Raw genomic sequence first — 26,104 nt, 5'->3', positions numbered from 1 at the left:
ATTTTGTACAAATGGAATCACATAACATAGAGCTTCTTCTATGGAGTATGTGCTCAAGGTCACCCATATTGTAGCACATGTCAGTACATCATTTCTTTTTAAAAAATATATATTTTATTGATTTTTTTACAGAGAGGAAGAGAGATGGATAGAGAGCTAGAAACTTCGATGAGAGAGAAACATTGATTAGCTGCCTCCTCACACCTCCTACTGGGGATGTGCTCACAAACAAGGTACACACCCTTGACTGGAATCGAACCTGGGACCTTTCAGTCCACAGGCCGACGCTCTATCCACTGAGCCAAACCGGTTAGGGCAGTACATCATTCCTTTTTATGACCTAATCATATTCATCGGTACAGATACACTACAATTTGTTTATCCATTCATTGGTTGATGGGCACTTGCATTCTTTCTACCCATTGGCTGTTGTGAGTAATGCTGCTATGAACTTTCACGTACATGGTTTTGTGTGGACAAATATTTTTATTTTGGGGGCTGTACATGCCTAGGAGTGGGATTGCTGGCTCATGGTGACTCTATGATTAACTTTGAGGAACAGCAGTGACTGGGGGTTGCTGTGTCTCCACATCCTCGTCAACACTTGTTATTATCTGACCTTTGTATTCTAGCCATCCTCATGAGCCTGAAATGGTATTGCTCTGAGGCTTTGATTTGCATTTCCCTGATGAGTAATGATGTTGTGTGTTTTTCATGTGTGTATCTGTGTATCTTTTTTTGGAGAAATGTCTTTTCAAATCCTTCACCCAGTTTTGTTTTTTTTTAATCCTCATCCAATGATATGTTTTTATGGATTTTGGAAGAGAGAGAGAAAGGAGAGGCATCGATGTGAGAGAGTAACGTCGATCGGTTGCCTCCTGTACTGTGGGATCCAAGACAATGCCCTTTCTAGGCGGGTGTCAAACCCTTTCTGTTTACAAGTCCAAGTCCTTGTTCTTCCATCACTGTGACTGGGGATTGAGCCTGCAACCTAGGAATGTGCTCCAACTGGGAATCCAGCCCAAACCTTTTGGTGAAAGGTGTGATGCTCCAACCAGCTGAGCCCCCAGGCCAGGGCCCTTTGCCCAGTTTTTAATTGAGTCATTTTAGTTATTTTCTTCGTGAGTTACAGGAATTTATATATTCTAGATACAGTCACCTATCACATATGATTAGCATGTATTTTCCCCTATTCTGTTGGTTGTCTTTTCACTTTCTGGGTAGTGCCCTTTGAAGCACAAAACCACCTTTTAATTTTGGTAGAGCCAGACTTATCTTATTATTCCATTCTTGCTTATGTTTTTAGTGTCATATCTTAGAATCTTGTACTAAATCTGAATTCATGAAAAATATATCCCAGTTCTTTCTTTTAAGAGTTTTATAGGGTTAGCTCTTATATTTAGGTCTTTAGCCAATTGGAGTTCATTTTTTGTGTATGGTATAAGGTAGGGGTCCAATTTCATTCTTTTTGCCTATGGATTTCCAGTTGTCCCAACCCCATTTGTTGAAGAGACTATTCTTTTCCCATTGAATGGTCTTGGCACCTTGTTGAAGATAGCCATACATGTGTGGGGTTCATTTCTGGACCCTCAATTTTATTTCATCGATAAATCATTATTGTCTGTTCTTATGCCAGCACCACACTGTCTTGATTCCTGTAGCTTTGTAATAAATTTTGAAGTTGGGAGGTGTGAGTCTTCCAAATTTGTTCTTTTTCAAGATTTTCTTTTTTTTCTATTCACTCCTTGTAATTCCATATGAATTGTAAAACCAACTTGTCAACCTTCACTAAGACGTCAGCTTGGATTCTGAGAAGAGCTGCACAGATATGTAGATGGATTGGGGGAGTGCTGCCTAATTAGCAATATTGTCTTCTGGTCCATGAACATGAGATGTTTCTCACTGATTTTGAACTTCTTTAACATAAAAACAATGCTTTGCAGTTCTCAGAATATTAGTTTTGCAGTTCTTTTGTTCCTGAGTACTTGTTCATTTCATCTAGTTTATATAATTTATTGGTAAGTCATCATACTGGGTCCAAGTTCTCCCCTCTCCCCTCACCCTGCTCCAACTCCCGCACCTTGTCAGCCCCATGAAAAGACATGCCCACCTGGTTGGATACACTTCTGAATTCCCAGGATTGCCTGGCAGCCCTGCGACCACTCCGGCCCAATGTCCACCCCACCCCACCCCACCCCACTCCTCACCTACGATGGGTGTGAAAGTGAGCGAACCAAGCAGGACCTGGCAGAGTCAGGGTCCAGAACCCCAAGATCTCACCACCCAGGCCCTCTGCTCCTGCCCGGCACTTGGCCTCCCCACCGAGGAGACCGGCCACCCCCGAGGTCCTCTCCAGGAGCACGAGGAGCAGGTCTCTCTAACAATCTGTGGGACCCAACACAACCACAAGCAGCCCTACCAGCGACCCCCTCCACCATCTGCCAGAGAGAATCATGGCCACACTCTGCCCCGGCTCATCAAGACCTGCAGGAGGATCCACTGGACCACAGTGAGGCCCTGGCACCAGCTTCCCTGAGGGCCAAATGGGGGTCAGGCTGCCATCAAGGTCCCCCGGGGCATCTGACTCATCTAATGAGGCTTCAGGGCCCTGCACTCACCCAACAAGGAAAGGGGGCATGTGAGCCTTTTGTGGGGACAACAAAGGCCAAAGACCAGATATAAAAGCGCTGGAGTCCCAGGACAGCTTACACACACTCACAGGCACTCACACACCTGCTCACTCCTCCCAGCTCACCTCCAGCCGCTGCCTCACCATGGCCACATCTGCCCTGTCCGTCTGCTCCAGCAACCTGAGCTATGGCAACCGCACCTGCCTGCCCGGTCCCACTGATTCTTGCACGGACTCCTCCTGGCAGGTGGACGACTGTCCAGAGAGCTGCTGTGAGCCCTCCTGCTGCACCTCCAGCTGCTGCCAGCCCTCCTGCTGTGTCCCCACCTGCTGTGTCCCCAGCTGCTGCCAACCCTCCTGCTGTGTCCCCAGCTGCTGTGTCCCCACCTGTTGTGTCCCCAACTGCTGCACCACGGCCTCCTATCTTACCCTTGCTTGCACCCCAGTGAGCTGTCAGACGTCGTGTGGACCCAGCCCCTGCCAACCAACCTGCACCAGCTTCTGCACCAGCTCCTGCATGCCCTCGTGCTGCCAGCAGTCTAGCTGCCAGCCCTCCTGCTGCACCTCCTCCCCCTGCCAGCACGCCTGCTGTGTGCCCGTCTGCTGCACACCTGTCTGCTGTAAGCCCATGTGCTATGTGCCCATCTGCTCTGGGGCCTCCTCGTGCTGCCAGCCCACCTCCTGCACTTCATCCTGCTGCAGACCCTCCTCCTGCGTGTCCGTCATCTGCCGCCCCGTGTGCAGGCCTGCCTGCTGTGTGCCCGCCTCCTCCTGCTGTGGCCCCACCTCCTCCTGCCAGCCCAGCTGCTGCCGCCCGTCCTCCAGCATGTCCCTGATCTGCCGCCCCGTGTGCTCCCGCCCGGCCTGCTGTGTCCCCACCTCGGCCCAGGGGTCCTGCTGCTGAGCAAACTTGTCCCTCAGGCCCAGCCGGGCTCAGGTCTCACCCTGTGACTGTGGACCTCCCAGCCATTCCTCAGTCTGGTCCTGACCTGTGCTAGATGGCTGCCGCCACTCAGGATGGAATCCCTCAGTTTCCACTAACCTGACCTCTGCTCTCCGGACCCCTGGATCTCACCGCTCCCTCGGCTTTTGCCTCCTACACGATGCCCCCACCTGCCCCTGGACACCTGTCCTTCCCTCCTAGTTTCTCTGTTGGGTCACTTGACTTCTACTCTCAGCTTGTCAGCACCTCATTGGGTATCCCAATAAACTCACCTCAGCACCTGATGGCTTCCTTCATCTGATTCCATGGGGAGGGGTGCGGACATGTGGTTTTCACCAGACATTGGTCCCCTCCAGCCTGGGCTTCCTCTGGCTGGTCTCCTGCAGAGAGTCCTGGTCTAAGGAGTGTCAGGCCCAGGGGCCATTCCACCCTCTGTCCAATCAGAAACACCTGGGGCTCCTTGCAGCACAGACTGTGGGCTGGGGCCTCCCCTGTGACCACCCACAGGGCTGCACAGTGAGCAGAGACCTGAAGGAGGGAGGGCGGGAGGGGCTGCTCCAGCCCTGATAGAGTCAGAGGGACTGGGTGACCTTCCCGCCAGGGCCTCACCAAACCATTAGCCAAATCGTGGGGCCATGGTGTTCAGATGGTGGACTTGAGGATCACAGACCAGGGCCCCTGAGAGAGGGCACACACATAGTGAGCCTCACAATCGGTCCCACTCACCCCTGTGAGAACATTTCCAGACTCTTATGGGAAACCCAAGCGCTCCATGCACCCCTGAGTCAGAGGCGGCCCTGGGCGATGGGCAGCCCCAGGCAGCTAGTGTTTATGGCCAGAGTGCCAGAGAGGGGGATCTGCCCTGAGGAACGCTTGGTCCTCAGAGGGTCTCCTTCAAGTGTCAACGAAGTAATGATCAGCAACCCCTGAGAGTCTGGGATTGGGGAAATGCATACAATTCGAGGGCTGATCCCAGAATCAAACACACTCAAAGCAGAGCCTGTTCCCGCCTGCCAGTCAGAACATGGTCCTGGTTCTCAGGACATCGGGGAGACCACTCAGAGGGCATTGCCTCCGCTGTGGGTAAAATTAGCCCCAGTGGTTCAGTCCTACCTGACAAAGCTGAGAGCAAATTTAAAAATGTTTTAATTTAATTTATTTTTTTTAAGAGAGGAAGAGAGAGGGATAGAGTTAGAAACATCGATGAGAGAGAATCATCCATCAGCTGTCTCTTGCACACCCCCTACTGGTGTTGTTCCCACAACTAAGTAAGGTTCATGCCCATGACCGGAATTGAATCTGGGACCTTCCAGTCCCCAAGCCAATGCTCTATCCACTGAGCCAAACCGGTTTCAGCTGAGAGCAAACTTTAAAGAATGAGCCATTCCCAAGAATTTTTAGGATTTTCTACATTTAATAAGATAGCGCCTATGAACACAGATAATTTTATTGAATCGGCAACTAAGTAATTGCGGATTTAAATCGACAATTTTTTCATGGAACTAAATAACTTTATTCTGTAATGTATTGCCCATTTTGATCAATGACCTTTTGCCATCTTTCAGGCAGCATCATAATCCCACGTTCAAAAAACTTCTGGTTTTTATTAGCAAAAAACTGAATCAGGTACGATTTGACATCATCATCATTATTGAAATTTTTACCATTCAAGGAGTTTTGTAAAGATCGAAACAAAAAGTAATCAGATGGTGCAAGGTCAGGACTATATGGTGGATGTGGCAAAACATCCCAACCAAGCTCCATTAATTTTTGCCGAGTGACCAAAGATGTGTGTGGCCTTGCATTGTCATGATGGAATACAACACCTTTTCGATTTGTCAATTCGGGCCGCTTTTCTTCAACTGCATTGTTTAATTTCATTAGTTGTTCAATGTAGACATCAGACATCAGAATTGATCGTTCGGTTGGGTGGTAAGAGTTCAAAGTAGACAATTCCTTTGTAATCCCACCAAACTGATAACAAAACCTTCTTTTGATGAATATCAGCTTTTGATGTTGTTTGAGTTGGTTCACCTGGCCTGCTCCACGATCTTTTCCACTTGATATTGTTGTAAACAACCCATTTTTCATCGCCAGTTATCAGTCGTTTTAAAAATGGATCATTTTCATTATGTTTCTTTAGCAAATCGCAGCTGCTAATGCGTTGCGTTAACTGTGATTCTTTCAGTTCGTGAGGAACCCATGTATCGAGTTTTTTTAACATAGCCAAGTTGTTTTAAGTGATTTTCAATGCATGTATGTGATACATGAAGCTTCTCTGCAATCTCACGTGTTGTACTGTGACAGTCCAAATTGATTATTGCTTTGATTAGGGCGTCATCAACTTCAACTGGACGACCAGAGCGTTTTTCATCTTTGAGTGAAAAATCACCAGAACGAAATTTGGCAAACCAATTTTGACACTGCTGTTCTTTTAAGGCTTTGTCACCATAAACAGCACATAACTTTTTATGAGCTTGCGATGTGTTTTTCCCTTTGCGGAAATAAAAAAGCAAAATATGACGAAAATGTTCCTTTTGATTTTCCATTTTTCAACGAACGCCAAACGAAAACTACAAAACAGATCAAAAAACTTTTTTTTACTGATTAACAGCTGAATAGCCAACTATCAAATAACAAAATGTGTTTTACATTTGTACTACGTCTGCAAACCTAAAAATTCAACTGAAGCCATATATGTGTGAAACCCGCAATTACTTAGTTGCCGAACCAATACTTCTTTCCAGTTTTCATGCCTTTATTTCTTTCACTGTCTATCTGCTTTCCCAGAGGTTCCAGTGCTTTGGAGAACAGAGGTGGCAAAAGTGGACCTCCTTATCTTGTCCTTGATCTTAGAGGAAAAGCTTCCAGTCTTTCTAAATTGAGTATGATGTTTGCTGTACATATTCATGTTTTTATTCACATATATTTATATATATGCTGCTTCCTTCATTCCTAGTTTGTTGAGTATTTTTATCATGAAAGGGTGTTGAATTTTGTCAAATGTAGGGGGGAGGGGAGGTTGCATCCATTGAGACAGTCATGTATTTCCCCCCCCTCATTCTGTTTATGTTGTCTATTACACTGATCATCTATCATATGTAAAACCATCCTTGCATTTCAGCAACAGATCTCTCTTGACCAAGGTGTATAAATCTCTTAATTTCCTGCTGAATTTGGTGTGTTAGTAATTTGTAGAGGGTTTTTGCATCAATGTTCATAAGGGATGTTGACCTTTTCTTTTCCTGTAGTGTCTTTTTGTCTGGCGCTGGTATCAGAGTAACACTGGCCTCAGAGAATTGGTTAGGGAGAGTGCCCTCTGAGGTTTGCAGTGACCTAGGAATGAACAAAAAATCCTTAGCTTGATATAAGGCATCTGGGAAAATATCACAGCCAACACCACCTCTCATTGGAAAGACCACTTTTCCCTGAGACCAGGAACAAGACACCAATGTCCTCTTCTACCTATCAGCCTCACACTGAGGGTCTGACCCAGACCAGAGGCAGAAGTAAAAGGCATGCACATGGGAAACGCAGAAATGAAATTGTCTCTGTTCACAGAGGACATGATTAGAACACCCCCAGAATCTACATAGAACACCCCCAGAATCTACAAAAGGTCTCCTGGAAATATCGGAGTTTGGCAAGGTTGAAGAATGCAGACTTAAAATAGTAGAAATTGACCGGTTTGGCTCAATGGATAGAGCGTCGGCTTGGGGACTGAAGGGACCCGGGTTCGATTCCGGTCAAGGGCATGTACCTTAGTTGCGGGCATATCCCCAGTAGGGGGTGTGCAAGAGGCAGCTGATCGATGACTCTCTCTCATCGATGTTTCTAGCTCTCTATCTCTCTCCCTTCCTCTCTGTACAAAGTCAATAAAATATATATTTAAAAAAAAAATAGTAGAAATTAATTGTAGTTCTATATAGGGATGGGCAAAGGTAGATTTATAGTTATGAATACGTGACACAGCTTATTCTTGGTTATTATTTGTTTGTTGATAATTATATTGTTTATTTGTATTACTTGTCTCAATATTATTGTTATTATTTTGTATCCTTACCTATGACATATATTTTAGGTAATGATGGCTGGTAATTTAACCTACTGGTGCCCTCCTCTATATAATATTAATAAACAATTGGATTTCAAACCTTTTGTTTAAAAGTATGACTTAGAACAAAATAAAAAAAAGAAAACCAGCATAAATTTTACATAATAAAAACTATAAAAACGCAGATGAAATAAATCAAGGAAAACATGAATAAATGGAGAATAAGACCATCTTCATGGATGGAGACATTGTGATGTCAGTTTCCTTCACATTGCTCTGTAGGTTCAAAGCAATCCCAGTAAAAATTGCAACAGGATGTTTTTTGTTATCAATAAGCTGAATCTAAACTTATTTGGAAAACAAAGGAGCTTAAATAGCCAAAGCTATTGTCATTCTTGCTGTTTGAGACCCTTGTCTGTCTACCTTCCCCTTTGCTGCGTTCCTCAGTGGCTGGTGCCCCTCCTCAGCCGCATGGGTGTGGGGGTGTCCCGCAGTGATGAGCAGTGGTGCCCCAATTCCAGCCCCGATGCCCTGTCTCTCACTCAGGAGAACAGCTGGCAGGGGAGTGTGGCAGGGCAGGTGGAGCAGCCAGGGCTCCACCACTCCAGATGTTTCCGGGGTGTTTGCTTAGGACACACACACGGGGCAAGGTCAGCCCGCTCTTCAACAGTGACAGACATTCACAAGCTGCTAGCAGCCTCTTTCCTGGAAATAAAGCAGGAGAAATAAGGACTCCCAGGACTCAGCTCAAAATATCAACAAGGAAAGGGGGCGTGGGGTGCCTCCTGCTTGGAAAACAAACACCCAGGAGGGTATAAAAGCCAACAGCCCTGGGCACCTTACACACTCACACTCACTCACACACTCACACATTCACACCCTCACACCCTCCTCCAGCCCCATTGCCCCGCCATGGCCGCCTCCGCCCTGTCCGTCTGCTCCAGCAACCTGAGCTATGGCAACCGCGCCTGCCTGCCCGGGTCCAGTGACTCCTGCACCGACTCCTCCTGGCAGGCGGACGACTGTCCAGAGAGCTGCTGTGAGCCCTCCTGCTGCCAGCCCACCTGCTGTGTCCCCAGCTGCTGCCAGCCCACCTGCTGTGTCCCCAGCTGCTGCCAGCCTTCCTGCTGCACCCCCAGCTGCTGTGCCCTGGTCCCCACCCAGACCCTCATCTGCACCCCAGTGAGCTGCATGTCCAACCCCTGCCAATCAACCTGCACCAGCTCCTGCACTAGCTCCTGCACGCCCTCGTGCTGCCAGCAGTCTAGCTGCCAGCAGGCCTGCTGTGTGCCCGCCTGCTGCACACCGGTCTGCTGTAAGCCCCTGTGCTGTGTGCCCGTCTGCTCTGGGGCCTCCTCATGCTGCCAGCCCACCTCCTGCACCTCATCCTGCTGCAGACCCTCCTCCTGCATGTCCCTCATCTGCCGCCCCGTGTGCAGGCCTGCCTGCTGTGTGCCCACCTCCTCCTGCTGTGGCACCACCTCCTCCTGCCAGCCCAGCTGCTGTCGCCCGACCTCCTGCATGTCCCTGCTCTGCCGCCCCGTGTGCTCCCGCCCGTCCTGCTGTGTCCCCACCTCGGCTCAGATGTCCTGCTGCTGAGCAGTCATGTCCCCCAGGGCCAGCCGGGCTCAGGTCTCACCCTGTGACCGTGGTCCTCCCAGCCACCCCTCAGTCTGGCCCTCAGCAGTGTCAGGTGGCTGCCCCCAATCAGAATGGGGTCCCCGGTCTCCACTGTTCTGAGCTGACCTCTGCTCCCAGGAGCCCTAAACCTCAGTCTCCTGCCTCCCAGGAAGAGCCTCCACCTGCCCTGGTCTCCTGCCATTCACTCCCAATTTCTTGTTCCACCACCTGACCTGCACTTTGACCTGTCAGCACCTCCTTTTGCACCCCAATAAACTCGCTTCACTGCCTGAGTGCTTCCTCCATCTGATTTCGTTGCCATGGTGGCAGTGGTGAGAAACGGGGTTCTCAGCAGACTTGGGTCTCCTCCAGCCACAAGTACTTCTAGGAATGAGTGACTGAGCGATCACAACGCCTATGTCCTCTGGGCGGGCCTCTCACTCCGACCCAGGAAGGTCAGTGGAGGAGTGGCCGGAGGCCATGGGACCCAATCTGAGCCCATGGATTTTGCTGATTAGGCATTAAAATAATTATGAGGCACGTGGAGGCTTTGAACTTCCTTAGAATAATGGTTGCTTGGAACTTGGGTCGCAGTGTTGCATGGGCGAAGACTTGTAAAGAATGGCACTGTCATTGTCGTCCAGGTGTCATCACTTTCAAGTCTTTACTCTTTCCACCGTGTTAGGTGAGGAATTTAGAGACTCCAAGTTGCAATGGCTTATAGGCATGTATACATGTGTCTGTGCAGCTCGAGTGGCTGGAGTGGCTGGGGTTTGGGGGTCACATTGTGTTTGAAGTCACCATTGTGGAGGGGGTGTGGTTTTTAAATTGTGGTAAAACACTCATCACCTGAAGCTTACCTTTATTTTTATTGTTTAAAGTATTACATATAGTAATACATATATCTCCTTTTTCCCCCTGTTGACCTTCCCCCAGCCTTCTCTATCCCCTGTCGCATGCCTTCATACCATCCCCCATGTCTTGTGTCCATTGGTGTGCATACATGTCCTTCGGTTGATCTCTTTCTCCCCATCCCCAACACTCCCAAGCCGTCCCGCTGTAATTTGACAGTCTGTTCAGTGCTTTACTGCCTCTGTATCCATCTTTTTGTTCATCAGGTTATAATGTTCTTCATTTTCCATAAATGAGTGAGATCATGTGGTATTTTTCTTTCATTGCCTGGCTTATTTCACTTAGCATAATGCTCTGCGGTTCCACCCAGGCTGCTGCAAATGGTAGGAGTTCCTTCCTTTTGACAGAAGCATAGTTTTCCATTATGTAGATGTACCACAATTTTCTAATCCACTCATCTGCTGATGGGCATTTAGGCAGTTTCCAAATCTTGGCGGTGGTGAAAGGTGCTGCTATGAAGCTTACTGTTTTAATCATCTTTACGAGTACGGCTCAATGGCATGGCGCACAGTCACACTGGTGCGCAGCCATAACCACCCTCCATCTCAGGACTTTCTCATCTTCCCAGGATGACTCTGTTCCCATTAAACACTGGCTCCTGCCCCGGCCCCCGGCCCCCGGCGCCCACCTCTGCACTCGGTGTCGGTGGAAGCCACGGCTCCAGGGACTCCGTGTTAGTGAGATCCTGCAGCCTCTGTCCCTTCGTGACTGCTTGTTTCACTCAGCGCAATGTCCTCGGGGTTTATCCCTGCCGATGCTGGACCTTCCTCCTTACGGCTGAGATGCTCCATTCGGTGGCTGGACCCCATTACCTATGCTCATCCCTTCATCCGCCAGTGGGCAGCTGGGTTGCTCCTACATGGGTCATGCTCTTGTGAGTTACGCTGCAGGGAGCACCGATGTCCGTGTGTCTCTCTGAGACCCTGCTGGCAGTTACAGCAGGGGGAATATTGGATCATACAGTAGCTCCGTTTGTAATTTGTGGAGGAAACGCCACCCTGTTTTTCATAGGGGCTGCAGCATTTTACTTTCCCACCCGCAGTGCACCGGGCTCACATGCTCCAAGTCCTCACCAGCACGCTGCTTCCCGTGTTCCTGACCCTGGCATGGCCATGGGTGTGAGCAGTGCTCCTGGCTCTATCACACACAGGGCCCTGCGCTGAGAGCCCGGCCCTCACCTACCCACCTTCACCTCCCACCCTCCCCGGCCCTGCCCACACCGGCCTGCACTCACCAGCCGCCCTCTCTTGCAGAAGAACGAGTACCTGTTCACGGTGGTGGCTGAGGGCCCCGACGCGCTGCTGCTGGGCCTGCGGTACTCGCCCACCCGGTTGCACTTCCTCTTCCTCAGCCAGGACGCGGCGGGCGCCTGGCAGACCCGCGTGTCCTTCCGCAGCCCCGCCCTGATGGACAGCCAGTGGCACACGCTGGTCCTGGCCGTGTCTGAAGACTCCTTCTCCCTCACCACGGACTGCGGCGTCCCCGTGGACATGTAGGTACCGGGACGATGGGGAGGGTCTCCTGGTGCTGAGGGCTGCCCGACACACAGTCCAGAGTGGACATCCGGGGGCAGCTCGAGTTTGCAGGGTGGGCCGGAGGGGTCTGGCTTGTGGGGGAGCCCTGGCGGCAGGAGTGCCTGGGTCACCAGCAGGCGGACAGCACACCTGCCTCCAGAGAGGGCATGGGGGAGCCGGACAAGGCAGGCACCAGTCTGAGAGTGGCGGGCGATGGGGGCTGGCCCTGGGGGGGGGCTGGCCCTGGGCGGGGGCTGGCCCTGGGCAGGGGCTGAAGTGTGAGTCCAGGCTGAGCTTGCCCGGGTATATGCCCTGCAGGGCGCTGTCACCATGACGAAAGGGCCACAGATGCGGAGTATAAGGAACTTGGGCACCAGAGCCAAGCGGAAGCTGTGACCCGGCTCGAGGCCCAGGTCTTGCTGTGTGATTTTCAACACATCATTTAACCTCCCTGACTCAGTTTCCTCATGTGAAATAAGGGAATAAATATTCATTAAGACTCCAGATAAACACGCGGAGGAATCCTGAGTAACTCTGACACAGCCCTGGGCACGGGGAAGCCCGAGTTCGTGTCTGTCCTTGCCAGCACCTCGTTTGGGGCCAAGGACAGCGAGTCCCCGCGGCCTGGCCAGCTGCTGGCCCATGGGCCTCCGCATCTGTCCTTGCTGAGCGGGGCTGGAGACATGTGCATGTCGAGTGGTCCAGCTTACTTTATACCAAATAGTACTTTCAGAGGTAGAATCTTACTCTGCTTGGTTATTACGAAACTTGTTCCACAATCAAAAGAATCCATGCCATGTATACACGTGGTCTAAACCAAGTGTCTTATTCACCACCACCCTACCCTCCATCCCCACCACCATGCTCTCAACTACACCAGAGCCCTTATAGGACCATGGCTGCTCACGGCCGAGCGCCAGAGCTGACACCATGTGGGGAGGATGCAGAAGGCCAAGCCGGATGGGGAACCGGGGCTGCAGCCATGGTGGCCATGGGAAATTTCAGGCCCCGGGCTTCACAGGCCAGCACTCAGGCCACCTGGGAGTTGTGCGGACACTGGGCTGATTTCACCATGGCCAGCCACAGCCAGATGGCAAAGACTGGGAGGAGCAGAGGACCTGGCACCAGGTCTGGGAGACGCTGGGCAGTGAGGAGAGAGCCTGCACCTGGCTTTCCAGTCCCGGGAGCTCCAGCCACATGGTCCTCTCCCACAGGGTGCCCGCCTCCTCACCTTTCCCCAGAGTTTGCCCTCCCCCTGCTTGCACATCAAGACCCAACTCCAGCCACATTTTCCAACATCCTCAAGTCACCAAAAGAGGAAACCCCATTCTTCCCTGACACCATCTGTCCCCCCACCCCCAGGGCTCAGTGGAGGGTGAACGGGCTGGAAACCCCGTGCCCGTAGGAGCCACTGGGTGTTCCGTGAAAGGGCGAGGGACTCGTGGCAGCACACGCTTTTGCAAGAGGTGCCCATCCTGGGGTGGAGGGGGCCGCCCTAATTCATGTCCCACAGAGCCCGGGACCCTATTGAGAGCAGGTGTGATCCGGCTCAGGGGAGGTCACACTGGAGAGGGTGGGTCCTGACCCAGTGACCCGAGTCCTCCTGAGAGGAGAAGAGGCTCAGGGGAGGAGCCATGTGATGGTGAGCGCAGGGAGTAAGCGATGCAGCCACAGCCAGGAGCCCCAGGAGCCCCCAGGAGCAGGAAGAGACAGGAAGGACCCCTGTGGAGCTAAATGTTGGACTTCTGGCCTCAGAACTGGGAGGGAATGGACGTCTGTGGTTGAAGCCGCCCAGCCTGTGGTCCTTGGTTACCATCACCCAGGACCCTGGCACATCCTGCATGGGGCACTGCTCTGTCCTTCTCTACACAAAGGCCTGCACTGCTCTCTCCCACGGCTAAAACCCTCACCCGCTGTTTTTAGAACTGCCGATGTGCCCTTCCCAGCCACCCTATCGGTGCAAGGAGCCAGGTTCTTCATCGGCAGCCGGAGGAGGGCCAAAGGCCTGTTCACGGTGAGTGTGGTCCCGCCGCCTGCCTGGCCTCCCCACGCCGCTGTTCGCAGAGGGACTGTCACCGTGGGCCTGCTGTCCCGATGCTCTGGCTCCATAGATTGTCGTCTGTCAGACAGGAATGAGGAACACGAGGCTCCGTGGAGTCCCACACACACCGGGCACACCTGACACTTTGCACTCCCCTTGTTCCTTCTTCCTGGCCCATCTGGCCCTCTTTCGGCCCACACGTCCCCTTTACTGCCCACCTGCCCCCTTTACCGCCCACATGTCCCCCCTTACGGCCCACATGTCCCCCCTTACCGCCCACATGTCCCCTTTACCGCCCACATGTCCCCATTACCGCCCACCTGTCCCCTTTACTGCCCACACTTCCCCTTTACTGCCCACATGTCCCCTTTACTGCCCACACTTCCCCTTTACTGCCCACACTTCCCCTTTACTGCCCACACTTCCCCTTTACTGCCCACATGTCCCCTTTACTGCCCACACTTCCCCTTTACTGCCCACCTGTCCCCTTTACTGCCCACATGTCCCCTTTACTGCCCACACTTCCCCTTTACTGCCCACCTGTCCCCTTTACTGCCCACATGTCCCCTCCCAGATCCAACCCCTGGCTCTTCATTGTAGACCACCTTCAGACCAGCTGTGGGGTTTTTGCTCATTGTCTGTCTCTCTCCTAGCGTGGAGGTAGGGGAGCCTTGTTCCCTGTGTGTCATGTGTCTAGAACCATGCCTGATGTATAGCAGGTGCTCTGAGAATATTCACTGATGGCATGCTTGGATGAATGGATGGATGGATGGATGGATGGATAGATAGACAAATGGATGGATGGATGGAAGAATGGATGGATGGGTGGTTGGTTGGATGGATGGATGGATGGATGGTTGGCTGGATGGTGTATGGATAGATAGACAAATGAATGGATGGGTGGATGGATGGATGAATGGATGGATGATCAATAAGCAATGTTGGCCAGTAACTCTATATTCATCCACAGGAAAGTCCCTTTGTGGTTTATGACCTTAGAAGGGTGCCTAGTTCTCCACTGATGCTCCCAATGCCCCCATAACCTATGCAGACTCTTCCCTCCTAGCTCTAGAGATGGCTAGCCCCCAACGGCATTTCCACCGTCTCCCAGGGTCTGAACACACTGTCCCTCTCTCCGCAGGGCCTGGTCAGGCAGCTGGTCCTGCTGCCCGGCTCCGACGCCACTCCCAGGCTGTGTCCCTGCAGGAATGCGGAGCTCGTGCTGTCCATCCCCCCAATCCTGCAGGGTCTCACAGGGAAGCCGGAGGATAATGAGGTGCTAAAGTATCCCTATGGTCAGTAAGCCAGAGCCACCTGCTCCCACTAGAAGTCCGCTTCCTCTGGAGCCTCCGACTTCCACCTGCTGCCTGTTTGTCCCCAGAGCAGCGATGGGGGCCCTTTCTCCTCATCCCTCCCTGATAGACACCTCACCTCAGCCCCTGCCCCAGTGGGGGCCCCGCCTTCACAAGATACATTTCTGTTTTCCATGAACCCCCTGCCGAGAGGGTCCCCAGCTTCACTTTTTTAATTTCTGTTTGCATCTTCCCAATCTAAAGGTACGAGGTTGAGTATTTATTATTTTTTAAAAATACCGGTATGTTTTTATTTATTTAAGAGAGAGGGAGGGAGAGGGAGAGAATGATAGAAGCATCAATGATGCGAGAGAACCACTAATTGGCTGCCTCCTGCATGCCCTACACTGGGGATCAAGTCTGCAAGTCGGGCATGTGGCCTGACCAGGAATGGAACCATGACCTCCTGGCTCATAGGTCAATGCTCGGCCACTGAGCCACGGTGGCAGGGCTGTTGACAATTTATGTAAACCACAGCTCCTGCCAGGGAGAATCCAACCCCCTCACCCACCCACCTAACCCCCCACTATTCAGCGAGGAGGGAGGACAACCTAGCCCTCTCCCCAGCTTCACTGGGCACCCCCCCCCTCCCGACCTGGAGCGGGTGACACTGAGAGCCAGTCCCGAAACTTTGTTTTCAAGCCCCTCGGCCGGAGGCCTCTGGGCATCTTCCTGGGGCGACATGGACCGCTGTAACAAAAGGGGTCCTCAGTGGGCAGGACTCGGCCCCCAGGCCTTCCCGCAGGCATGCTCAGTGTCACGGCCTGGCCTCGGGCCTGGGTCTCAGGGCAGGTATCACTTTGAAGTGGCCAAGTAGCGCCATTAGGACGTGTGTGTGTTAGACCTGAGATGGAGGCGTCATTCCAAGAAGACATGGGCTCAGATGCCACAAAACGAAGCAAAACGGAAGTTTAGATAAACTCATGCCCATTGGGTACAGATGTGGGAGGATTTTCAGAAGAGCAGGAGGCCTGGGGGGGAGGTGGACATGCTGCTCTGGAGCCACTGGGAGCTTTACTATGTCCCGCCATGTAGATGCCCTGGGGCCGGCCACACGCCCTGGTCTTTCTGCCTCCTGGGACCCGTTTAAGAGCCTGAGTGGGTCCTGGGAGCCCAGCTTCAGAGACAAGGGTGGGACTGCCTCCTGCAGGGAGTTCGTGTCCACTGGACACTCACCAGGCACCTCCCTGTCTCTCCCCCAGAAACCGACATGAAGGTGACGCTGGGATCCCGGCCTCCGTGCACCAAAGTGGAGGATGCCCAGTTCTGGTTTGACGCCGGGCAGAAGGGGCTGTACCTGTGCGTGGGCAGCGAGTGGGTCTCCGTGCTGGCAGGTGCGGTGGACAGGGAGGGCGCGGCTCCCGCGGCTCTGGAGACTTAGGGGCTCTGCTCAGAGTCCGCGTTCTCTGAGAACAGGAGGCATCCCCACCCAGAGCAGCAAGCCCCCACGTTTCCTCTGGAACCATGGGCCCTCCTGGGCACCACAGACGGGCTGGCAGGGCTCGCCACCTCCCCTCGACCCTGCCCAGGAAGAGCTCGGGACTCCCCGGAGCCAGCCTCTCTGTGGGGCCCTGCCCACCCTCCCTCCTCATACCCTGCCTGTGCTCAGATCATAGATTCAACAGAACGATGCCAGGAACCCGAGGGCATCATTGCCGCAGCAAGCTTTGTGGCGATCCATTCCTTTCCTTTTTTTAATTCTCACCCAAGGATATTTTTTCCACTGATTTTTTTTAGAGAGTGGAGGGAAGTGAGGGGGCTGGGGGTGGAGAGAGAGAAGCATCCATGTGAGAGAGACACATCAACAGGTTGCCCTCCATTCACATCCAGACCAGGGCCAGGGATTGAGCCTGCAACCGAGCTATGTGCCATTGACTGGGAATAGAGCCTGAGATCCTTCAGTTCATGGGCTGACGTCTACCCACTGAGCAAGCCATCCAGGGCTCCATTCCTGGCGTGGGAAGGGGGAGTGAGGTAGCCCTGAGTGTTCACAGCAAAAGGGGACCAGCTCCAGCTGGACTGCTCTCAAGCTCCTGGGTCACCTTAGGGCAGTGGAGTGCAAACTGCAGCTTGCAAGCCACATGCGGCTCTTTGGCCCCTTGAGTGAGGCTCTTCCACAAAATACCACGTGCGGGCATATCTACAGTGTGATTGAAACTTCGTGGCCCATGCACAGAAGTCGGTTTTCGGCCTGGGCGAGTCTGTTTGGAAGAAGTGGTTCTAACGGCAAGCCACACTCAAGGGGCCAAAGAGCTGCATGTGGCTCTCCAGCTGCAGTTTGCCGACCACTGCCTTAGGGTATAGCCTTTTGTAGCCGCAGTGAGCATGGGGGATGTCTCATAAGACCCAACACATTGGGGTTTAGTGACCTTAGAAAGTGAGTACCATTGGGGCTCGCCAGATCCTGAAACCCACACAAGCTGAGAGGGCTTCCCAGCAGGCCTCTGGCAGTGACCAGGTGCTCTGAGCAAACTGCCCTTGCCCCACGCTAATGCCCCCGGGGTCAGGGGTCAGGGGTCAGGGCCCGAGGTCATGCTCTCAGGATGGTGCCTCCAGGCTTCTGTGCTGGGACACGGCAACCATGAACCGCGTCTCCCTGTCTCTCTCCCCAGCCAAGGAGAGGCTGGACTATGTGGAGGAGCACCAGCGCCTCTTCACGCACTCGGAGACGCTGGGCATCGAGGTCTTCGCCATCCCCGAGGCCGGGCTCTTCATCGCCACCGCCAACCGCAAGGCCACGTCCGCCATCTACAAGTGGACGGACGGGGCGTTCGCCTCGTACCAGAGCATCCGCACGCACCAGGCGCAGTCCTGGAGGCACTTCACCATCGGGAAGAAGGCGAGTCGTGGCTCTGCGTCCCTTCTGAGCTGGAGTCACCCACAGAGTCCGGCGGGTGGGCTCCTGACACGCTTCTCCAGGAAAACGTGTTTCTCGTGGCTCCAAAGCCTTTGTCGGGTTCACACGGCTTCCCTGGGCAGACACTTGGCTGCGTCTCTGCACCCAGGCGGGGCCTTGAGAAAGTCTGTTCGGCTCCCGACACACTAGGAAAGGCCATTTGCTAAGATGCCGCCCAGGTAGGGTGCAGACTATCTTAGACACCTGTGGGGGTCGTTTGACTTGGTCCCGTCCACCAGGCAGAAGTCATGAGAGAATGCAACTGATTCACTCGCCTGATCCTGCCTTCCCCCACTCCCCCATACAGGCCCCAGAGGCAGAAACCCTCGAGGGCAGCCCCTCGCCCCCCCCATTCCACCGAGCGGGCCTGTGGGTGGAGGGTCTGAGAGGACCCCCATTCCCTTCCAGATGAATTTTCTCCCAGCTCCTCCTCCGTCCTCCCTTCGAAACAACAGTGTCTTGGGGTCACCTTCCCATGCCTGTCCCTCAATCATTCACTCACCTACACACGTGCTGGGCCCAGCCCTGCCCCCACCTGGACCCTCCCACTGGGGCGGAGCCATGAGCAAGCAGACAAGCCCCTGCCCTCCGGTGGCTGGCTGCCCGCCATGGTTCTGGCACCCGGTCCAACACAGTGAATGAATGACTCCCTCTCCAGTTATTTGGTTAATGATGTTTTAAAGGTGCTTATGTTTTGATTATCAAAGTTTTACATAAAAGAAAAGTAGGGAAATTTGGGAAAACAAGGGGGAGAGCCTCTTCAGGTTGCTCGAGCAGACGCAGGACTTACCTGGGCATTCTGGCGCCTGTTACAGCCACATAAGTGCATGGTCATGCCCGCTGGCCATGTCACATGTAGTGGGGTTTCTGTGTCCTACTCGGCTGCGTGGCAAACACCGCTTTCTCGGGGAGAGTAGGAATTACGATCTTTCCTACTCCCACGGGTGATGAGGAACACTTTTGTGATGAAGCTTTTCCTGGGGTTGGGAGGTAGACATGGCAGTAAGGGTCTGGCGAATACGGGCACATAGAAGGGTCTGGAGGCAGACAGGCTCCCAGGCCGCCGAGGCCCTCAGTAACGGGGAGGGGGGGGGGCGGGGAGCTCAGCCTCTGTCCCTGCACCTACACACACGTGCTGGGTACAGCCCCGCCCCTCCCTCGGCCCACCCACTGGGGGTAGAACAGACAGACAAACGCCTGCCCATGCGGACAGAGGCCCTGGCTGCGGGCAGGGAGCCGAGTGTCCCGTCCTCTCTTGCAGATCTTCCTGGCTGTGGCCAACTTTGACCCCAACGAGAAGGGCCAGGAGTTCTCCGTCATCTACAAGTGGAGCCCGAGAAAGCTGCGGTTCACGCCCTACCAGAGGGTGGCCACCCACAGCGCCCGGGACTGGGAGGCCTTCGAGGTGGCCGGGGAGCACTTCCTGGCCGTGGCCAACCACAGGGAAGGTAGGGCTGTGGCCTGCGACCTGGACGTGACCCTCCCAGGGCCGGGCAGGACTCCCTGCAAGGCTGGTCTTCATCTCACTAAAAACGATAATAAATCTCAGCAGCCCGGTTCCTCGGGCCCGGCCACCTAATGGCGGCCGCTGAGGGCGAACACACCTGAGCACCTCCCATCTGTCCAGCTGGGAAGATGGTGGTCGGTGCCTGCCCCAGGAGAGTCGCCATAGAAACGAGGGCCACCTGGCTGCCTAGCCTGCCTCATTTCAAACTAACTAGTAACTGAGTAACTGACTAACTAACTAACTCACCTCCTTCTGGGAGGAACTGACTGACATAATGGGAAGGTGACCATTCTGGTCAGCTGGGGGACGGGATGTGACCAGCTGGGGGTGTCGCTGGAAGGACATGGACCAGGTTTCCGAAAACAGGTAATCGTGTGCACACAGACCCTGTGAAACGTGGGTGTGATGGGGGACAGGCTGTGGGGGGGGCCTACAAACCTTGTTTCTGGGCCAGCATTCACCTCCACCCCTGCAACTAGTGACCTGGGCAAGCCCTTCCCCATCCTGTGACTCAGGGCTGGGCAGGTCCAAGGTGGCCTGGCCCTGCAGGGCACCTTAGCTCAGGCCTCAGGGGGCTCCATGCTCAGAGTTTCCCTGAGCCTGAGGTCCACGAGGGAGCTCTGTGGGGGCCTGAGGAGGAGCCCCGACCACCTGCTGATGGGCAGAGCGACCCCAGGGGCCCGCTCACCAAGCTCTCCATGGAAGCGAGAGGCTGGCCGGAGGGGCCCCAGGGAGCATGCGGCCTGGCCTGTGGGAGAGATGGGAGCCAAGGGGGCCCTGGGCTGTGACAGGTGAGGCTGGGGGGAGGCAGGGGGCTCCACCTCCAAGACCCTGAAGGCCATGGGGAGGGCCTGAGCCACCCAAAGGGGAGCCCCCTGAGGGTTTTCACCTGGGCGTCCTCGCTCGGGAGTGAGAGGGTGCAGGAGAGTGTGGGGCGAGCGGGCCACACCCAGAGCAGCCCAGGCCTGGCTGGGCTGGACGGGCAGCAGAGTTCCGCCGAGGTCACCGTGAGGCCCCCTCCCTCACCGCAGCCGTTGGCTTCCAGGAGACAATCACAACATCGACAGCGTCATCTACAAGTGGAACCCGCGGACGCGCCTGTTCGAGGCCAACCAGACCATCGCCACGTCCGGCGCCTACGACTGGGAGTTCTTCACGGTGGGGCCCTACTCGTTCTTGGTGGTGGCCAACGCCTTCAACGGCACATCCACCAAGGTGCACTCCCACCTGTACGTCTGGCTGGTCGGCTCCTTCCAGCTCTTCCAGTCTTTCCTGGTAAGGACCTGCCCTGCACCCGGTGCCCCCAGGCACCTGCTGATCCCACACAGGCCTGGTGATGCCTTCACCCTGATGCCTGCACCCCAGGTGCCTCCCCCCGAATAAGGCTCAGGTCATGTTGCACATGGCAGCCTCTGTTAGCCCCCAAAAGAGCCCTGGGCGCCCTATCCGGAGAGGAAGGGTGCACTGGCTCGGCTGTCCCTCTGTCATGAAGGTGTCTGGGCTGCACCGGGTGCTCAGACAAGCCTCCTGGCCCCTCTGCCTGGCCACCTCTGGGTGCCAGGCTCCTGCCCTGGGGCACCTGGGCAGCTGACCTCTGACCTGGCCACATGCGGTGGGTGGGGGCAGCACTCTCCACACTCCCTCAGACCTCGCTGTCCCTCAGCTGGTCCCAGTCGCCATGGGCAGGCTGGCAGGACCCGTGAGCAGGGCTGCAGACGTATTTATGAGGGTGGGACAGCATCAGACACCTTGCGGACCTCACGTGTCCCAGGCGGCTGTGACGTGGACCGTAACAGGAGCACAGGGGCAGGGCGGGGCGTGTGTGTGCCCATTGAGAGTCAGGAGCTGCGGCCACAGTGAGGTAGGTGGCAGCACCGTCTGGAAGCTGCGGAGGCTTCCGAAGCCCAGCCAGGAAGCCGAACTCACGAGCGCTTTGCCTGGACAGTGCGGCCGGGAAGAGCCAGCATGACTCCAAGGTTAACACTCAGGGTGCTGCTTCCCAAGTGGGGTGGGGGGGTTTGTAGGGCTATGGTGTGGCATTATTCTTTTTCTTTTTCTTATTTTTTATTTTTTAAATATATTCTTATAGATTTCGGGGAGGAGGGGAGAGGGAGAGAGACAGAAACATCAATGATGAGAGAGAATCACTGATCGACTGCTTCCTGCACGTCCCCTTCTGGGGGTCAAGCCTGCAATGTGCCCTGACCTTCTGGTCCATAGGTTGGCACTCAACCACTGAGCCACACTGGCAGGGCCTAGGGGTTATTCCTGAGCAGTGACTGACTGCGGTCCAGGCTTGCTGAGCAGGGGCCTCAGAAAGCTCCGTGCCAATAGCTTAACCTACTTCTTCCCACGCACAGCTGCCCTGTGAGGTAACTCTTTTTAAAATACATTTTTATTGATTTCAGAGAGGAAGGGAGAGGGAGAGAGAAGCATTTGTGATGAGAGAAGAATCACTGATCGGCTGCCTCCTGCATGCCCCACACTGGGGATCAAGCCCGCAACCCAGGCCTGTGCCCCGACCAGGAGTCGAACCATGGCCTCCTGGTTCATAGGCTGATACTCAGCCACTGAGCCACGCTGGCTGGGCTGTGCAGTAACTTCTGCCACCAGTCCCCTCTTCTCACAGGAAACTGAGGCTCGGGGGTTTACGGACTTGCTCTGGTCAGAGCCGGGATTGGAGCCCAGCTGTGGTGCCGTGGCTTCATTCAGCGTGGGGCAGGGTCTTTCTCGAATGCGGCATAGCTCGTTGCTGGGGTGCCTAAGCACGTGGAGACTCGGGGACACATCCTGGTGAGAGGAGGAGGTGCTGGGTGCGTGCTGATCGGAAAGGGCTCAGCAATGGGCTGGCAGGGTCTGCCCAGGGTGACGGGACCTATGACTGGAATTAGATCGAGGAGGTCAAAGGAGTCTGGGTTTGGGTGGGCGAGACAAGACGGCGGTGGTAGAACAGGTTCCCGAGGAGCCCGGACTAGCAGGAACCAGGTCGCAGGGAAAGAGCTGCGTGGAGGCCTGGGCAGGGGTGCAGGCGACAGGCGACGGCCATGACCAGAGCAAGGCCGTGCATGTGGAAACCCGTGGGCTCTAAGTTAATCACACGTGTCGCCGAGACCCTGTGGGTGCCTGGGAAGCAGGCGGGTTGGCAGGGCCCCGTGAGGTGCCCGCCCAGGAGGGGTGAAGGCTGTGCAGCTGCAGCTGGGCATCCTGGGAGCTTGGGGAGGTGGGCGGAGCCGGAAGGGATCTGAATCCTATGGAAGGAGGGACAATGGTAGGAGCCGGAGGAGACTTTGTTCTGGAAGAAGACTCGGATGATTGTGTCCAAGTCTCCAGCAGGTGCGCTGGGGCCGGATCCGAGCTCTGTGGTGTCCTGGGGCAGGGCCGAAGCCTGGCACAGGAGGGCAGCTCATGGCTTTGGTCCACCAGGCCAGGTCCTTGGCAGGCCCAGACCATCTGTGATGGGGGGAGGGGGAGGGCTCCTGTAGTGGGTTGGGGGTCATTTGGGAGATTGCCATCCTACGGCTACCAACACAGTGATCCTAAATCGCCTACATTTGAACAAGAAGATGCCCTACGACAAAAGGCCGATTTAGGAAGGTCTTCCTCACAGCTGGAACCCAAGGACCTCCTTGCCCACACTGGCCCGATGGCCCGGGAGCCCAGCCACCCTCGAGGGAGGCTGTCAGGGGCTCCGGGGACTCCAGGGGTCACCATCACCCCGAGAGGTGCTCCCGAGCCCCCGGGCGCCATGCCAGGGCTGGCGGGGCAGGCTCCGGGGGAATTCCGTGGGAAGGAGGAAAAAGCCCCGCCAGCCCAGCAGGTGCCTCAGGCTGGTGCAGCCCCAGGCAGCTTCAGACCTGCTTTTGGGGAGCCCAGCCTCCGGCCCAGCTGCAGGTGTTACCGCTGTGGGAAGCTCCTGGCAGACACCCTGTGGGGGTGAGGGGTCACTGACAGCAGTGACCGTGACCCAGCCAGCCCCAGGCAGGTCTCTGCTCGCCTGTGGCCAGATGAACTGCAGAGTGCCTGCTGCATTTGAATTCTAGAGCGACATGGAGTGACTTTTTAGTAAAACCATGACCTGAGTATCGCATGGAAACACAAGTCCTGGAAAACTGTTGTTTCTCTGAAATTTTCATGGTATCGGCTCCCACCAGCCGGGCGCACAGAGCCGAGGCAGGATGATGGACCCCTGAGCGACGCCCATCTGACACTCCTCCCTGCCTCCCGCCCCTCCACACCCTGGGATCTCTTCTCCCGGCCCCCATTGTTCACCTCGGGGAGAAGGGAGCCGTCTGAGTCCAGTGGCTCAGAGCCCAGGGAAGTCCTGGCCACCTGGGGGAGACCCTCTTCCAGCTCCTGGCCGCTGAACCGTGTGGGAGTGCCCGTGTGCACGCATGCATGCAGGAGTGTGTGCATAGGTGTGTGTGCACGCAGGTGTGCACACACAGGTATGTGCATTTACTCGTACACACGCATGGGCCGTTTCCCATTGACATGGTTTCCCCGGCACAGGTCAGAGGAACTGGGATCTAACAGTCTGGCATCTCCTGTTCTGTTTCTGTGAAGTCACCACCACAAGTGTGTGACTCTCGGCCCCGTGTGGGTCTGTAACTGTCGCTGTCCGTGTAACAGCCACCGGGCAGGGGAGTGTGGGGAGAGGGGTGATGCTGAAGGCCCCTGCGGCCCCCAGGGTCCCAGCCTACTCAGAAGTCATGGGGCGCCCCAGGGAAAGAATGGTGCCCCCTCCCAGAGCAGCGTGGAGGGGAGGACCCGCTGATCCAGGAAAGCTCCTGGCCCCTGGGAGGGAGCAGGGGCCGCCAGGTGTCCGGGTTCCGGTCCTTGTCCTAGTGAGTCATCCTTTGGCTTCACCTCACTTGGCTCCGCTCCTCAGGACCGATCCAGACCTGTGTGTAGAGCTGCTGGCTCCCAGCCGGGCTAGGGGCCCCCAGGAATGTTCTCAGACAGCAGCTACGTGGGCTGGGCTGAGGCGGACAATGTCGCCCTCTGCTGGACGTGAGGGGGAAACACTGTTCCCTGCCACAGTGCACTGCCGGGCTCTCCCTCTCTCACTGCTGGGCCTCTCCCTGCACCTGCCCTTTGTGCCCCAGGAAAATGACTCCTTTCGTTTCTGCCCTGCCCTCTCTCTCCTGAGTCCAGGCCTGGGCCTGGATGTGGATTTCGCTGGTCCTCTCCTCCCCATGCACCAGCGCCACCAGTAAGCCCCAGATGCTGGCTGTGAACTACACATCACTTTCCTCCTCAGGGCCCCACATGCAAATCAGCTCATGCAGCTCGGGGTCTGGGGCGAAGGCTTCACACCTGGCAACTCAGGCCACAGCCCAGCCCTGTGGACCCTGCACACCTCAGCCTCGAGGGTGGCAAGTGACTTAGGAGCAGCAGCATGCGGGGGGACCCAGAGACGGGGCTGTGGGGGGAACCTCAGGCAGGAACACAAGAGGTGCCTAGAGGTCGCTTCAGAGTTCAGGGCCATCCTGGAGCAAGCAGGGAGGGCTCCCTGGAGGAGGTGTTGTAGCAGCTAGACCTCGAAGGAAGGGCAGCATTGGGGCCTGGGGGAGTGGGTGGCACAGGTGGCTGAGAAGCAATCCCCTCCGGTGACACAGTTCAGGTACAGGTACAACTGGCACTCGTGTCTGTAAAGGGAGTGAGAGTCGATGGCTTGGGAAATGGAGTGGGACCTTGCCAGTCGAGCTCGGCGGGGTGTGTGTGTGTGTGGCGTCACTTGGCGGCTCCGCAGTCTTTGTTCATGAGCGCGGCCTGCCCCCCTCTCCCTCCCTCCCAGACATTTGGTGCCGCGGACTGGGAAGTTTTCCACATTGGAGACAGGATCTTTCTCGCTGTTGCCAACAGTCACAGCTACGACGTGGAGGCGCAGGTGCAAAACGACTCCTACGTCATCAACTCGGTCATCTACGAGCTCAACGTCACCGCGCAGACATTCGTCAAGTTCCAGGAGATCCCGACCTGCAGGTACGGCCGAGCCAGGAGCCGGCCGGGCGAGAGGGTGAGGCCGGCCGGGCACAGCACCCGGTGGGCTCACAGCGGCCTTCCCAACCGCGCTAACCACTGAGCCCACCCCGAGGAGGCTGCACGCCCGGCCTCACGCTCGGTCCCTGAAGCCACACGCGGTGGCCACCAGCACCGAAGGCGGCCTGCAGCCCGTGTAGGCGGGGCAGGGCCTGGCTCCTGCAAACCTCCTCCAGGGCCAGTCCAGGGATTCTGTGGCTCCTGTTTATAATCTTGACTCTCATTCCTTTGAAACAGTGTGGCTCGTTCTTGACACTTCAGTGGTTTGTGTTAAATTCACAGGTATGTTAAGGTGACCAGACGTCCCGCTTCTGGGTTTTTAACAATTTGTCTCCCGTCCCGCGGTGTTTTAAAAAAGATTTTTAGCTCTGGGGGAGATAAGAGATCAACTGAAGGACTTGTATACATGCATATAAGTACAACCAATGGACACAAAACTCGGGGGAGGGAGGGTATGTATGGGAGGGGGGGCAATGTTAAAATATGTACACAGATAATAATTTAATTTTTAAAAAAAGACAGTTCTATCAGTGAACTAAAATAAATAAACAAATAAATAAATAAATAAAAATAAAAAATAAAAAGATTTTTAGC

At 55.0% G+C, this 26,104-nt stretch overlaps 2 protein-coding genes across 4 annotated transcripts in view; both read left to right on the top strand.

The window, feature by feature from the left end:
* The window catches only part of TSPEAR (thrombospondin type laminin G domain and EAR repeats), a 121,691-nt gene that overhangs the window by 89,186 nt on the left and 6,401 nt on the right, over positions 1-26,104 (top strand). The window contains exons 3-10 of the mRNA XM_036445353.2: positions 11,412-11,650; positions 13,596-13,686; positions 14,855-15,008; positions 16,268-16,399; positions 17,678-17,904; positions 19,223-19,409; positions 20,514-20,743; positions 25,266-25,453. Of these exons, the coding sequence (XP_036301246.1) occupies positions 11,412-11,650; positions 13,596-13,686; positions 14,855-15,008; positions 16,268-16,399; positions 17,678-17,904; positions 19,223-19,409; positions 20,514-20,743; positions 25,266-25,453 (1,448 nt within the window). The remainder of the gene's footprint in view (positions 1-11,411; positions 11,651-13,595; positions 13,687-14,854; positions 15,009-16,267; positions 16,400-17,677; positions 17,905-19,222; positions 19,410-20,513; positions 20,744-25,265; positions 25,454-26,104) is intronic.
* On the top strand, positions 2,591-9,380 carry LOC118723226 (keratin-associated protein 10-3-like). Of its 3 annotated transcripts, none has more exons than XM_036445366.1 (3): positions 2,591-2,947; positions 3,053-3,292; positions 8,661-9,380. In XM_036445366.1, exons 1-3 carry the CDS (start codon positions 2,775-2,777, stop codon positions 9,223-9,225), a joined length of 978 nt encoding a protein of 325 aa, XP_036301259.1. In that variant the 5' UTR covers positions 2,591-2,774; the 3' UTR covers positions 9,226-9,380. The 3 variants fall into 3 exon arrangements, with proteins under 3 accessions (XP_036301259.1, XP_036301261.1, XP_036301260.1); XM_036445368.1 differs by having other exon boundaries at positions 2,591-2,988; positions 3,076-3,242; positions 8,905-9,380; XM_036445367.2 differs by lacking the exon at positions 8,661-9,380 and having other exon boundaries at positions 2,591-3,911.

Source organism: Pipistrellus kuhlii, unplaced genomic scaffold (assembly GCF_014108245.1).
Source record: "Pipistrellus kuhlii isolate mPipKuh1 unplaced genomic scaffold, mPipKuh1.p scaffold_m20_p_2, whole genome shotgun sequence".
Lineage (NCBI taxonomy): Eukaryota > Metazoa > Chordata > Mammalia > Chiroptera > Vespertilionidae > Pipistrellus > Pipistrellus kuhlii.
This window is presented reverse-complemented; position numbering and strand designations above follow the sequence as displayed.